General features: G+C 36.8%; 1 protein-coding gene across 1 annotated transcript in view; it reads right to left on the bottom strand.

Annotated features, from left to right (window-relative positions):
- LOC128687076 (cell adhesion molecule Dscam1) overlaps positions 1-15,477 on the bottom strand; it is a 422,243-nt gene that overhangs the window by 327,938 nt on the left and 78,828 nt on the right. Inside the window, exon 6 of the mRNA XM_070082112.1 lies at positions 5,784-5,932. Coding sequence (XP_069938213.1) covers positions 5,784-5,932 — 149 coding nt within the window. The remainder of the gene's footprint in view (positions 1-5,783; positions 5,933-15,477) is intronic.

The raw sequence follows: 15,477 nt of genomic DNA, 5'->3' as shown, positions 1-15,477 counted from the left end.
AAAACAAATTCCAACCACACAATAGAGCAAAGAACTACTGTGAAGGACCTGTGAGTGATAATGTCAGAGGATCTCACTTTCAAAGATCACAACAATGTATCTACCATATTTGCTAGGAAAATGAGAGGATGGATAATGAGAACCTTCAAAACTAGGGATGCCAAGCCCATGATACACCCCGTCAACTAACTACATAAAAACCACCTGGTGGTTCACACTTACACTCACTCACTCACCCATTTGACTATAAGCACAGAAATACGTATCTTAATCTTAAAATAATGATTCCTAACTAGTCACAAGTTTGTCTGTGATACTCCAATATAGAAACTATGTATTGTGCCATAACAAAAGCATTCACATTGCTAAACTCACAAACTAGTATTTAGTCACTTAGTATTTAGTCAACTTACTCCACAATTTGTAATAATTTAGGGTTAAGAATTAATCCAAGTTTGCCCGAAATGCCTAGCCTTGCTAGGTGTTCTAGTGGCCCCCTCTGTAATTAGTATTTTATTACATGTAAACCACACAATAACCAAAATCTGCAAACCCCGCATTGTAATCCTTATCAAGAATAAACTTTGACTTGATTTGATTTGATTTGATGATGGTTCTCTTCAAATCACTTGTTCTCTCTAGACTGGAATACTGCTGTGCATTAATTAACAAAGTAGGCAAAACTGCAGACCTGGAGAACATAGGGAGAACTTTCATGGCACATGTATGATAAAGCACCTAAATTACTGGGAATGGTTAAAGTCCCATGATTTGTAGTCCCTGGAATGCAGGAGAGAAAGATAAAAGGCTCTAAGATCTGGAATTCACTGCCTAAATCATTGAAAGGTCCCGTCTGCCAATCAATTTAGAGCTATTATAAAGCACCTCATCTCTCAAACCTAACTAAACCAACATGATGCTATACCAAACATAACCAGCTCATCCAACTCTGTCCCTGTACTTCCAGTCTTCCTCAAACTACCAAAGAAAATTATTTACTCATCTTGTTGCATTATACTCATATTGTAACTAACTTGTTGTATCATCACCATCTCTTTCTATCATCCTATAAACTGAAGACTTCCAGTCAGTTTGAAACTGAAAATCACTGAATGAGTTTGAAAGTATTAATGCATACTTAAATTATTATTATTATTATTATTATTATTATTATTATGAGGGACTGCTAAACCCATTGGGATTATATTTACATAACCCTTTCATTGTCAAGACGCCAACTTACAAACTTGCTCTCAGTGTCGAAAAATTTTCAAAAAAAAAAAAATTATGAAATGATGGAGAATCTTTTTCTGATGGTAATGACACCAAAAGAATGAAATTTGATGGAAAACTTACGGAATTACGCTCTTGCGGAGTTTGCGGTCTCAGCAATTTATAAGCATCAGCGATTTCACCCACTTTGAGCTTTATTTTCGGCCAATTCCATTGTTCCAGTCAGCCAAACTCATAGCTATTTCACTAGAACTCCATTTGTTCTATTGACTGAGTACACAAAACTGCCCATTTACCGATTTCAACTACCCAATAAAGTGGTCACAAATTGGCAATTTGGCCTATTTCACACAAATTTCAAAAGATGCCAATTTCAAAATAGGGTCTAGAATAAACAAAGCAGACATTCCTAGCACTAAAATAACATTTTCTCTGTTCATTAGTCATGTCTCCAGGCCCCTCTTATATTACTCTTGCTTTCCATTTCAAATTTTTATTCACACAAAAAATAGAAGATTTACTGTAATGCAGACTACTGCATTATTGTAATATTCTATAAATAATGTCAACCCATTCATGACTGCATATTAGACTGGTCAGTTGAACACGTATTGGACGGTGACGTCATTTGTTTACTCTTGAACATCAGCAAAAATCGAACATTTCCGCTACTTTGAGCTCAATTTCAAGGTACAGTGGACCCTCAGTTATCAGCCATTCCAGATATTGGCCAACTCAGTTTTCACCCGCTTTTTTTGGCCGTTATTTCAGAGATTGGCCATATTGGATGCCTCCACCTGCCGCTCCGCCGCATTCATGAGTCAGTCTGGGTGTGTGTCTGGGGGATTGAGGAAGATTCCACGTATTCATCCAAACATTTTGCTATAATCCATTGTTTTTTGTGGTTACTGATTGAGTGCAACTGTGAAATAAGCCACAATGGGCCCAAAGAAAGTTCCTAGTGCCAGCCCTGTAGTAAAGAAAGTGAGAAACATGATAGAATTCAAGAAAGAACTCCAAGCAGTACAAAAGTGGAGGAGGAAGAGAGGGGAGAATGTGCCTTCTTCAGTGATTCTATGATATGTACGATACTAAAGCAGCAGGAGTCAATAAAGGCTATAGCGCCAGATAGCGATAAAGTGTAGCATTAATAGTGTAGCAAGTAAGTTAAGTGACTAAGCGACAGAAAAAGGACGACACGAAACTGACTCCTCCAATGTTGTTGGAGGTATATAGGGTCACTGAAAATATACGCCGCCCGGTGTATCTTCCACCACCCTAAACCAATGCCTGCATCTCCTCCAAGGTAGGTGTAAGTATTTCTTATTTATAAAGTGTAAATATTTCTTATTTATAAATTACGTACAGTACATTGTTTCAGTGTGAATAGTGGTGGTGGCCTTTGCTGCCGCCACCACCACCACTATATGTACAGCTTATGCTGTCAGTAGCCCTTATAAACCCAACAATAACAGCACCACCACTACGTAATGACATATTTTATTCATTCTAGATTATATATCATGTTTCTCTGTTATTAATATTGTTTATTATGTGATAGATAAATAAGCCATAGAGTTGATGATAGCATCATATTTAAGCATTTTGTCCTGTCTCCAAACAATAAACTCACCTCTCTCTCCACTCCCTGTTGTTTTGCGTATGCCAACAAGACTTCAATAAAGGTAAGAGTGATTTATATGTTCATTTACCCATTTTATAAGTCATTTTATTTAGTTCTCATTGTTTTGTGTATGTAAAAACTATAGTTAATCTTTAAAAAATTTATTTTTTATTAATATTTTTGGGTGTCTGCAATGGATTAATCATAATTACATTAATCCTCATGGGAAACATTATTTTGGTTTTTGGCCATTTCGGTTTTAGGCCGACCTTCTGAAACGGATTACATCCGATAACCGACAGTCCACTGTACTTTTCATTGTGAAACCAATCAAAATCTTCTCTATTTCTGTAATATATCTTCCATTCTATTAACCCGTAACTGGTCCAGCAGATCTACGTTCACATGCGTAATGCTCCAAAAGTAGATCTATGTTTTCTTTACATATTTTCAAATATAACAAAAATAAAAAAAGGTAGATCAAAGTTTTTTTACATGTTTTCAAATTTAAAAAAAAAAAAAGATCTACTTTTGTACGTACTATCAAATGTTGAAAAACGTATATATACGATTGGACCATTTACGGGTTAAATGAGACCAAGAAAATGAGAATACAACCATAAATATCACACAAAAATAGACCTCAGAGTCAGTGTTTTATACCAAAAACACCGTCGGAGTTTTTTTTTTCTCATTATGCAGTGCATGCTGCAGGATTTTTTTTATACTGCACACACTGGCTACACAGACCCATTCTCTCACATGTAGGTCTACCAGCTTTCTCTCGCTAGATTTGAAGCCGCTAGAATTTTGGGGTATTCATACAGCACCAACATTGGCTTGTAAGCTATATTAATACAACACCGACAGTGAAAGGGTTAAAATTGTACTATTGTTCACTTAGCTACCTCTTTTTGTACATTTAAAAACTCTTAATAACCTATATCTACTTCTTAAGTAGTGTGAAAGCAATGGTAATAGTCTGCACGAAATGAACCCCATGTTAGTGGCTTTCTTTTGTGCTTAACAATATATTATTACATGTAAACTACATAAGAACATATGAAAGAAGGAACACTGCATCAGGCCTACTGGCCCATGCAAGGCAGGTCCAAGTCAATGCCCAAACCTAGTCAGGTCAGGTAACATTCACTTAAGGAAGAAGCATGGCATCTGACCTAGTAGCACAAGCCAGTCAGGCCCAACTCACACCCACCCGCACCCAATCATATATTTATCTAACCTGTTTTTAAAATTATACAATGTTTTAGCCTCTATAACTGTACTTGGGAGTTTGTTCCATTCATCCACAATTCTGTTACCAAACCAATGCTTTTCTGTAGCCTTCCTGAATCTGAATTTTTCCAACTTAAAGCCATTGCTGCAAGTCCTGTCTAGGTTAGATATTTTTAGCATGCTATTTACATCCCCTTTATTTATTCCTGTTTTCCATTTATACACCTCAATCATATCTCCCCTAATTCTACGCCTTTCTAGAGAGTGCAGATTCAGGGCCCTCAGTCTATCCTCATAGGGAAGATTTTTGATACATGGGATCAACTTTGTCATCCTCCTTTGTACGTTTCACAGAGCATTCTGTAATATGGTGACCAAAACTGGGCAGCATAATCTAGATGAGGCCTAACCAAGGATATAAAGAGTTGAAGAACAACCTGAGGACTCCTATTATTTATGCTTCTTGATATGAAGCCAAGGATTCTGTTCACTTTATTGCGAATACTTATGCACTGTTGTCTTGCTAACCAGAACTCCCAAATCCTTTTTGCAATCAGTAATATGAAGATCAACATTATTTAGTTTATATGTGGCATGGTTATTTTCCTGTCCAATGTTTAGAACTTTGCATTTGTCTATATCAAACTTTATCTGCCACTTCTTCGACCACTGCATCAGTCTATTCAAAGCTTCCTGGAATGCTCTGATGTCCTCGCCAGAATGAACTGGATGGCCTATTTTGGTGTCATCAGCAAACTTGCTAATGTCGCTATCTATTCCCTCATCTTTGTCATTTATGCAGATTGTGAACAACAAGGGGCCCAACACTGACCCCTGTGGAACACCGCTCGTGATGCTTCCCCACTCTGATTTCTCCCCATTTATGCAAACTCTCTGCTGCCGATTTGTCAACCATGCCTCTATCCAGGAAAAAAATTTCTCCTCCTATTCCATGTGCCTTAATTTTCCTCAGTGATCTCTGGTGTGGAACTCTATCAAACGCCTTACTGAAGTCCATATACACAATATCATATTCATTACCATGATCTACCTCCTCAAATACCTTAATGAAAAAGTCAACAAATTTACAAGCCAGGAACACCCTTTTGTAAAACCATGTTGAGATTCATTGATCATTTTATGATTTTCAAGATGGCTATGAACTGCCTCGGCAATTATTGATACAATAAATTTTCCCACTATGGAGGTTAGGCTTATTGGTCTAGAGTTCGAAGGTAAGGACCTGCCACCTGCTTTGATAATAGGTATCACATTTGCCATTTTCCACTTATCTGGTACCATGCCAGTTTGTAGTGATATGTTGAAAAGATTAGCCAAAGGTTTACTAAGCTCCTCTTTACATTCATTTAGAACCCTTGCATACAGTTCATCAGGGCCTGGGGATTTGTTAGGTTTTAATATACATTACCTGTATACTGCAGTTAAAAAATAAATTATTTATATTTGTAATGTTAAACTTTGTTAACCTTTATTACTGGCTCAGTATACTCCATAGTACAGTATAAACAGTAAATTATACTCTTATTCTGTTCAAATAAAGTTCTTTTTATTACTAAACTAATTCTAGGTCCAATGTTGGACTTGTAGTCTATATTCTTTATATGATACTTGAAACTTATTGGAACTTAGAGCAGTAATGTTTAATATACTAAGTTCAAAGGTTCAATACCTTGCACTACCAATTCAATGTTTCGAGTGTCCCGACCAAATGCATTGGCAGCATGACATGTGTAGGTTGCAGAATGTGATCTTGCAGCCGAGGTAAGTGCCAACTCTGAGACCAGTCCGTCCTCGATTGATTCTTCACGCACCTCGACCCTGAGTAACACAGTTTAACACCATAAATATCTCTAAGCAATTTTTGGTAAGTACAAAACAACAGAATTATCATTAAATATAAACAGTAATATAAGTTATTAGTAACCAATGCATTATGTAAATTTACTTAATTATTTTCCAATTACTTTTAGCACATCACATAATGAAAGCTGAATATACAAGTAAAATTTATTAGAACAAAATGAGGTATCACGAATATATACACCGAAAGGTGTTTATCTCTGTATACATACACTGACAGGTGTTAATCTCTTAGTGTATATACACCAAGAGGTCTTTATCTATGTGTACACACACTGAAAGGTGTTTATCTGTGTATATACACCAAGAGGTGTTTATACGCGTCTTCATGCTGGTGAACTTCCCTTCTCTTCCTGAAATCAAACCTAATTATCTCCCAGTCCTCATATGCTGTATGGACCTTATGGGTTGAATGCTTGCCTAATAATGATAAAAGGAGGGCTCAGTGGAGAAAGAAATTAGTAAATAAACACTGCCCTTAAAGCTAAGTCAGGAAGACAAAGAAAGAGGTAGTAGTAGTAACAGCAGTAACCTTAGTATTAGTAACAGCAGTAGTAGTAACCTTAGTGGTAGTAATAGCAGTAGTAATAAACTTAGTAGTAGTAACAGCAGTAGTAATAAACTTAGTATTAGTAACAGCAGTAGTAATAAACTTGTAGTAGTAACAGCAGTAGTAGTAACCTTAGTGGTAGTAATAAACTTGGTAGTAATAACAGCAGTAGTAGTAACCTTAGTAGTAGTAACAGCAGTAGTAATAAACTTAGTAGTAGTACAGGTCCTCCATCACAAATCTGGCATCATTGGGACCTGTAGTGTGCCGGATTACTGAGTTTACCGGATTACAGAGTGGTTAGGTTAGAATACACTTAATAAAATTAACCAACTTGACTTACACAGTTCATAGAACATCGGCAAAAATCGAACATTTCCGTTACTTTGAGCTCAATTTCAAGGTACTTTTCGTCATGAAAGCAATCAAAATCATGTCTATTTCTGTAATATATCTTCCATTCTATCAAAGGAGTCCAAAAAAATGAGAATACAACCATAAAAACCATACAAAAATATACTGCAAAGAGGCAGCTAATGGCTGAAAAGTTAACTCCTTTATATTTATCATCCGTCTTTTTTATTTTTGTTGAATGTTAAGAAGCATCTTTCCATCATACATTGCCCAAGTTTCAATGAGATAGCCCAACAAACAACTGAAAGAAAAAAATATTTACCAAAAATCATGTATGGCAAGCCCAAGCCAGGTACTGGAAATAAGTCACTTTGTCTGACTTTTCTGGGTTATCATAGGTTCTCTATACATACACTGCTATGTATGATAATCTATGTAACTGTATTTGTGTATACCTGAATAAACTTATTTACTTGTAGTCTGTCAACTGAGTACAAGAAGCCGCCCATTCACTCATTTCAACTACCCAATAAGTGGTCAGAAATTGGCAATTTGGCCGATTTCACACAAATTTCAACAGATGCCAATTTCAAAATAGGGTCCAGAATAAACAATGTAGACATTCCTGGCACTAAAATAACATTTTCTCTGTTCATTAGTCACGGCTACATGCCCCTCTTATATTACTCTTGCTTACCATTTGGAATTTTTATTCACAAAAAAATAGAAGATTTACTGTAATGCAGACTGCTGCATTATTGTAATAATTGTATAAATAATGTCAAGCCATTCTTGACTCCGTACTGGAATTTGGACTGGCAGGAGGACAGGTTTTGTTTACTCTTGAGCTTCACTAAAGAATAGAACATTTTCGCTACTGTGAGCGCAATTTCAAGGTACTTTTCATCATGAAAGCAATCAAAATCATATCTATTTCTGTAATATATCTTTCATTCTATCAAATGAGACCGAAAAAATGAGAATATAACCATAACAACCATACAAAAATACACCGCTAAGCGGCCGCTAATGGCTGAAGTGAACTCCGCTATTTATGGTCTGATTTCTTTCATTTTTGGTGTACGTGAAGAAGTATCTTTCCATCATACATTGCCCAAGTTTGAATAAGATAACCCAACAAACAATTGAGAAAATAATATAATAATAATAATAATAATAATAATAATAATAATAATAATAATAATAATATCTTTATTTACTACACGTACATGTACAAAGTATACAGGCCTAGCTGACATCAGTGACATACTACTGTATAGAAAGCCGCTTGTTATGCAGAATATTTCAAGAAAATTAGGCCAGTGTCCCAGGATAACACCCACACTAGTCAGCTAACACCCAGGTACCCATTTACTGATGGGTAAACATAGACAACAGGTGTAAAGAAACACGCCTAATGTTTCTACCCTGGCTGGGAATCGAATATTTACCAAAAATCATATATGGCTAACCCAAGCCAGGTACTAAAAATAAGCCACGTTGACTTTTTTTGGGTTATCCTAGGTTCTCTACACATATGCTGCTATGTGTGATAATCTATATAGAGAAAATAACTTTTTTGTTTCATGTTTATGGTGCAGTATGAGTGTATATCACAGTTAGCCCTGTGATACACTCTGTTTTCTCTAATATAAGCTCCCAAGACAGGGATAGGAGAATGGTATTGGTATACCATATCCTCTTCATACCTCTGTCGAACTGCTCGGTGTTATGCCAAATATTATTCATTCTGGAGTATTTAACATGTTTTATGTTATTTATATTGTTTATTATGTCATATTAGATCAATTGTGATAGGCAAATAAGTTGTAGTGTTGATATTAGTGTAATAATAAAGCATATTCTCCTGCTTCATGAGACTGAGCTCATGGCAACTGACAGTGGCTTCAAAGCCAACCTTATCTTTAATGGATAATGTACTGTGTAGGTGCTTTACATAATGAGAAGCATTTCTTTTATTCATTGGAACCATGGCTAGGGCTAAAAGTAAGCAGGTTAAAACAATAAATGGAGAAAAAGAAATTGGAATGGCTTATGCAGCAAGTAGCGCCACCAAACAGTACCAGCAGGTTGGTGTGGCGACCCTGGAAATTTGAAATTATGCTAGCCAAAATTAGTGCCAAATAATTGAAGGAACCAAATAACTGATTGCCAGATTTGTGATGGCGGACCTGTATAAGAGTCTTTGTTCAGCTGAGCTTACTCTGGCACTAGAGTCTTTGTTGAACTGATCTGACTCTGCTACTAGTCTTTGATGAGCTGAGCTGACTCTGTTACTACAGTCTTTGTTGAGCTGAGCCAACTCTGGTACTAGAGTCATTGTTGAGCTGAGCTGATCATCCAACATTCTGCTAACTTGTTCTTCAACCACAGCACAAGAAGGACTAGTAGTCCTTTGCTAGTTCAAGAGATTATGCTAGCATAGGCAAGCGTCAGCAAATGCTCCATTCTCTTTTAGCATTTTTAATGTTCCTTAATCATAGTTTAGTGGCTTTGAGATGGATGTGGCCACAAGTGGTTGAGGAAATATCAAAAATTTTGATAATATCCCATGTGCAACATTCTTTCAATTTTGATACCACTGGTAGTGTCATCCTGCCAAAATGTCCTATAACCTATGCCCTAAATAAAGATAAACGATTCTGGAACATGTGTAATAAGTGTTCAGCAGGCCAACTGGCTGGCTGGCTGGGTGGCTAGGTGACCGGGTGGCTGGCTGGCTGATTGACTTTGGCTCTCTCTATCTCTGTATCTATTTCTGTCTGTATCTGTTTTTCTGTATTTATTTCTGTATCTATTTCTGTCTGTATCTATTTCTGTCTGTATCTGTTTCTGTCTGTATCTACAGTGGAGCCTCTACTTGTGAGTTTAATCTGTTCCATGACCTCTGCTCGCAATTTTCCTCATTTAAATTAATTGAAATGCAATTAATCCATTTCAGTGGAATTTTGTGGTTCAATAATTTCGCTAATATCAATTCTACGGCTTATTTATCTATCTCACCACCTAATATGACATAATTAACAATATAAATAACATAGAAACCTGATATATATACTCTAAAATGAATAAAATATGTAATTCATGTAGTGGTATGGGCGGTGTTTTTGGTGGACGAGAGTTTGTCTGGAGACCAGACAAAAATACTTCTTGAATAATTTCACTAATATTATTTATACGGCTTATTTATCTATCACAGTTCATCTAATATGACATAATAAACAATATAAATAACATAGAAACCTGATATATATATATACTCTAGCCCTTTCAGGGTCTGTGCCGTAGATCTACGGCTTTACGTTGAGGGTCCAAACCGTACATCTATGCCAAAATTCTAGCGGTGTCAAATTTAGTGCAGGAAGGCTGGTAGGCCTACATCTGAGAGAGTGGGTCTGGGTGGTCAGTGTGCACACTATAGAAAAAATCTGGACCCCTGCATGGCATTGTGGGAACGCCGCCAAAGTAGCTTTGTTCGTCATGCCTGGTGGCAAGAAAGCTCTCACTCCCCACTCACTCTCCTGGCGAATTCTGACTCTCCTCTTCACAACTTAAAGTTCTAAGACTGATGGAAGTGGATCTGAAGAGGAATTCTATGGGTTTGAACCATTTGGTACCTTTATACCATATGGTACAATGGTACCATATGGTACAATGGTGCCATGTCCATACAATGGTACATATGCTACAATAGTACCATATAGTACAATGTACCATATAGTACATTGTACCATATGGTGCATTATACCATGTGGTACACTGTACCATATGGTACAGGGTACAAGGACCATAATGGAAATAAGTCTGTCTGACCTTTTTGGTTATCCTAGGTTCTCCAAGCATATGCTGCTATGTATGATAATCTATGTAACTTTATTTGTGTATACCTAAATAAACTTACGATGCCACATGTGATTGAGTAAGTTTATTCAGTTGTACACAAATACAGTTACATAGATTATCATACATAGCAGTATATGTATAAAATCCTAGGATAACCCAAAAAAGACAGGGTGACTTATTTACATAGGGATCCCTGTATCTGTACCATATGGTGTCCTGTACTGTATGGTACCCTGCACCATATTGTACCCTGTACCATATGGTACCCTGCACCATATGGTACCCTGCACCATATGGTACCCTGCACCATATGGTACCCTGCACCATATGGTACCCTGCACCATATGGTACCCTGCACCATATGGTATCCTGTACTGTATGGTACCCTATACAATATAGTACAATGTACCATATGGTACCCTGTAACATATGATACCATGTACCATATGGTCAGACTGAGTGAGTGGCGACACAAGCTAGCTCATGACTCAGCAGTTTCCAAGACAAAGCGCTTTGTCATCCACCTCAAGGAACATGTCAAGTGGCTGTACATTTGTGTTTATTGTGTTGAATACAACAGTACCATATAGTACCATATGGTACAGTGAAACTTATGGTATCATTGTACCATATAGTACAATGTACCATATGGTACCATTGCACCATATGGAAACATAAGATACCATTGCACCATATGGTACTACTGTATCATATGGTACCATTGTACCATGTTCTACCATATGGTACCATTGTATCATAGTGCCATTGTACCATATAGTACCACTGAACCATATGGTACCATTGCACCCTATGGCACCATTGTACCATATGGTACCATTGTATTCAACACAATAACTGCACTAATATTTTCATCATTTTGTTTACAATAAACTTGTAAACAAGTTTTGTAAGCAATATAATGATAAACAAATTAGTGCAGTTATTGTGTTGAATACAATGAGTGTACACTTATACAATATATATTATATTGGCCTCACTGGCCACAAATGTTACTAGATAAAGAAAAAAATTAGGAAAGAAAAGAAAAAAGTATAAAAAATGTAAAATAAAAAAATGAGATTTTGCTGAAGTCGCTGATGTTGCCGCCACCAGGTCATTTTGGGTCAACTTCCAGGCTGCTGTATCTCAGTACTGATCAGAATTTTTTTTTTTGTTATATTACCTTCACAAAAATATTATCTTTAATTCTGTAAGAAAAAATTATTTTTTTTTTCTTTTTTCAAAATTTCTTGGACACTGGGGTGCCCCTTCAGATTTTGGCCTTGGACCATGAAGGGGCTAGAATGAATAAAATATGTCATTATATATGTGGCTGTGGCAGCTGACGAGTGTTTGTCTGGAGACATGACAAAATACTTCTTCAATATTTCGCTATTATCTATACAGATTATTTATCTATCACAGTTCATCTAATATGACATAATAAACAATTTAAATAACATAGAAACCTGATACATACTCTAGAATGAATAAAATATGTCATTATATATGTGGCGACGGCAGTGGCGGCCGACGAGTGTTTGTCTAGAGACATGACGAAATACTTCTTGAATATTTCACTAATACAGTGGATCCCCGCCTCACGAACGCATCTCATTACGTTAAATCCGCCATATGCAGCATTTGAACACAAAAATTTTGCCTCGCCTCATGATAAAAAACTCGCCTTACGTAATTCGTCCGGGACGCGTCCCGCGTGTGGCCTCAGCGCCAGTGTTTACAAGCCAGCCAGTGCAGTCGCATCTAAGCATACATTCAGTACACTTCACATTATCCCAGTGTTTTTAGTGCTTGTAACTGCAAAATAAGTCACCATGGACCCCAAGAAAGCTTCTAGTGCCATCCCTGTGGTAAAAAGGGCGAGAATTAGTATGGAATTGAAAAAAGAGATTAAGGAAATGTGTGCAAAGTGGGTTGAACTGCAAACTTTTATGGATGAAAATCACCCTGACACAGCTACTGCAAGCCATGTTGGCAACCTGTACATTGACAATGTTATGGCCCATTTTAGGAAAGTCTTAAAGGAAGGGGAGGTACAGAGCTCTATGGACAGATTTGTTGTGCGACAGAAGTTCTGTGACTCTCAAGCTGGTCCTAGTGGCATTAAAAGAAGAAGGGAATTAACCCCGGAAAAGGACTTCCTACCACAAGTCCTAATGGAAGGGGATTCCCCTTCTAAACAATAACTTCCACACTCTCCCCTCCTCCCATCCCATCAATCATCACCAGATCTTCAATAAAGGTAAGTGTCATGTATTCTATTCTTAGCAGAGTAGTAATTGTGCATGTCTTCTTCAGTTTGTGTATTAAAATTAATAATTCATGTGGTAATTTTTTTTTTTTCATACTTTGGGGTGTCAAGAACGGATTAATTTGATTTCCATTATTTCTTATGGAGAAAATTAATTCGGCTAACAATAATTTTGACTTATGATGAGCTCTCGGGAACAGATTAATATCATAAGGCAGGGGTCCACTGTATCATCTATACGGCTTATTTATCTATCACAGTTTATCTAATATGACATAATAAACAATATAAATAACATAGAAACCTGATATATACTCTAGAATGAATAAAATATGCCATTATGTAACAGGTGGAGGCAGCCACAACCGCTCCCTCTATGTTGTGGTAAATACTGCCATCTAGTGACAGCCTTTTGAAGCCGTCTATTATTATAATTATTATTACATAGTACATTATTATTGTATATGTATTATTATTACATCAATACATAAAGGTGGTGACCCTACAGATGTAAACAACTATAGGCCAATATCAAACTTACCATTGCTATCCAAAATCTTTGAGAAACTCATGCACAGGAGACTATATTCATTTATAACAGCACAAAACATACTCAACTCCTGCCATTTTGGATTCAGGAAAAATAAAAGCACTAATGATGCAATTGTAAAAATGCTAGATCTGCTTTACACAGCATTGGAGAATAAGGAATATCCGCTAGGAATTTTTATTGACCTAAGAAAAGCATTTGACACAGTAGACCACGGCATCCTACTCCACAAACTTGACCATTATGGTATAAGAGGCCATGTGCTTGCATATTTCAAATCCTACCTTACTAATAGGTATCAGTATGTCACCATTAAAGACACAGCCTCATCAACATGGCCACTTGATATTGGAGTTCTGCAGGGAAGTGTCCTTGGTCCCCTGCTCTTCCTCATTTACATTAATGATCTTTCAAACGTATTCCAACACCTGAAACCCATTCTCTTTGCTGACGACGCGACTTACGTCATCTCCCACCCTAATCTTGCCACCCTCAACACCAAGGTCAATGAGGAGCTGCTCAAAATTCTGACTTGGATGACAGCCAATAAACTTACACTTAACACTTATATTTGGTAGCAGAGCAGGTGTTGCGCAACTTAACATTAAGATCAACAACACTCTAATTGCCAGACATAATGAAGGCAAATTTCTAGGTCTATACCTCGACAACAACCTAGATTTTAGCACCCATATCCAACACATAACAAAAAAAGAATCCAAAACGGTGCGGATCCTCTCCAAGATATGATATTACGTGCCGCAAACTGCCCTTCTCACACTATACCATTCACTCATTTATCCATACCTCACCTATGCTATTTGTGCTTGGGGATCAACTGCAGCAACACATCTAAAGCCAATAATAACACAACAAAAAGCCACAGTAAGAATAATCACTAAATCCCATCCCTGGCAACACCCCCCCCCCCACTCCATAGATCTAAACTTACTCCCTGTTGAGAACATCCACACTTACTACTGTGCAATCTACATCTATAGGACCTTAAATTCCAATATTAACCTTGACCTAAAATGTTTTCTTGATAGTTGTGACAGGACCCACAGGCATAACACCAGACACAAACATCTCTATGACATTCCCCATGTCCGACTAAACCTTTACAAAAATTCAATATGTGTCAAAGGGCCTAAAATCTGGAACACCCTACCTCAAAACTCTAGAACTGCAGACACATTCATCACTTTCAAAACTACCGTTAGAAAACATCTCCCTGATACACCCCGTCAACTAACTACATGTAAACCACTTGGTGGTTCACACGTACACTCACTCACCCATTGACTATAAACACAGAAATACGAAATTTAATCTTAAAATAATGAAGCCTAACTAGTCATAAGCTTGCCTATGATACTCCAATATAGACACTATGTATTGTGCCAAAACAAAAGCATTCACATTGCTAAACTCACAAACTATAGTGTACTCACTTAGCCTTAATACCATAATCTGCAATAATTTAAAGTTTAGAATTAATCTAAGTCTGCCCGAAATGCCTAGCCATGCTAGGTGTCCTAGTGGCCCCCTCTGTAATTAGTATTTTAAAACATGTAAACCACACAATATCCAAAATCTGTAAACCCCGCATTGTAATCCTTATAGAGAATAAACTTGACTGATTGATTGATTGATTATATGTATTATATTATTCTTATTGTATTATATTATTATATGTACTATTATTATTATACATATTATTATACATATTATTATTATTATTATTAGCGGCAGCGGCAGCAGCGACTTCCAAGCTCCGTACTTTTCTCCAACTATCAGAGCTACCAATGCTCCTATGATGACCTAGTTACAAGCAAAACTGCACTACCCAACGTAGCACCCAGAATGACCAAAGATTACCAACAGTGAAACCTACAAATCGAAAATAATAG

Source organism: Cherax quadricarinatus, chromosome 7, assembly GCF_038502225.1.
Source record: "Cherax quadricarinatus isolate ZL_2023a chromosome 7, ASM3850222v1, whole genome shotgun sequence".
Taxonomy (NCBI): Eukaryota; Metazoa; Arthropoda; class Malacostraca; order Decapoda; family Parastacidae; genus Cherax; species Cherax quadricarinatus.
This window is presented reverse-complemented; position numbering and strand designations above follow the sequence as displayed.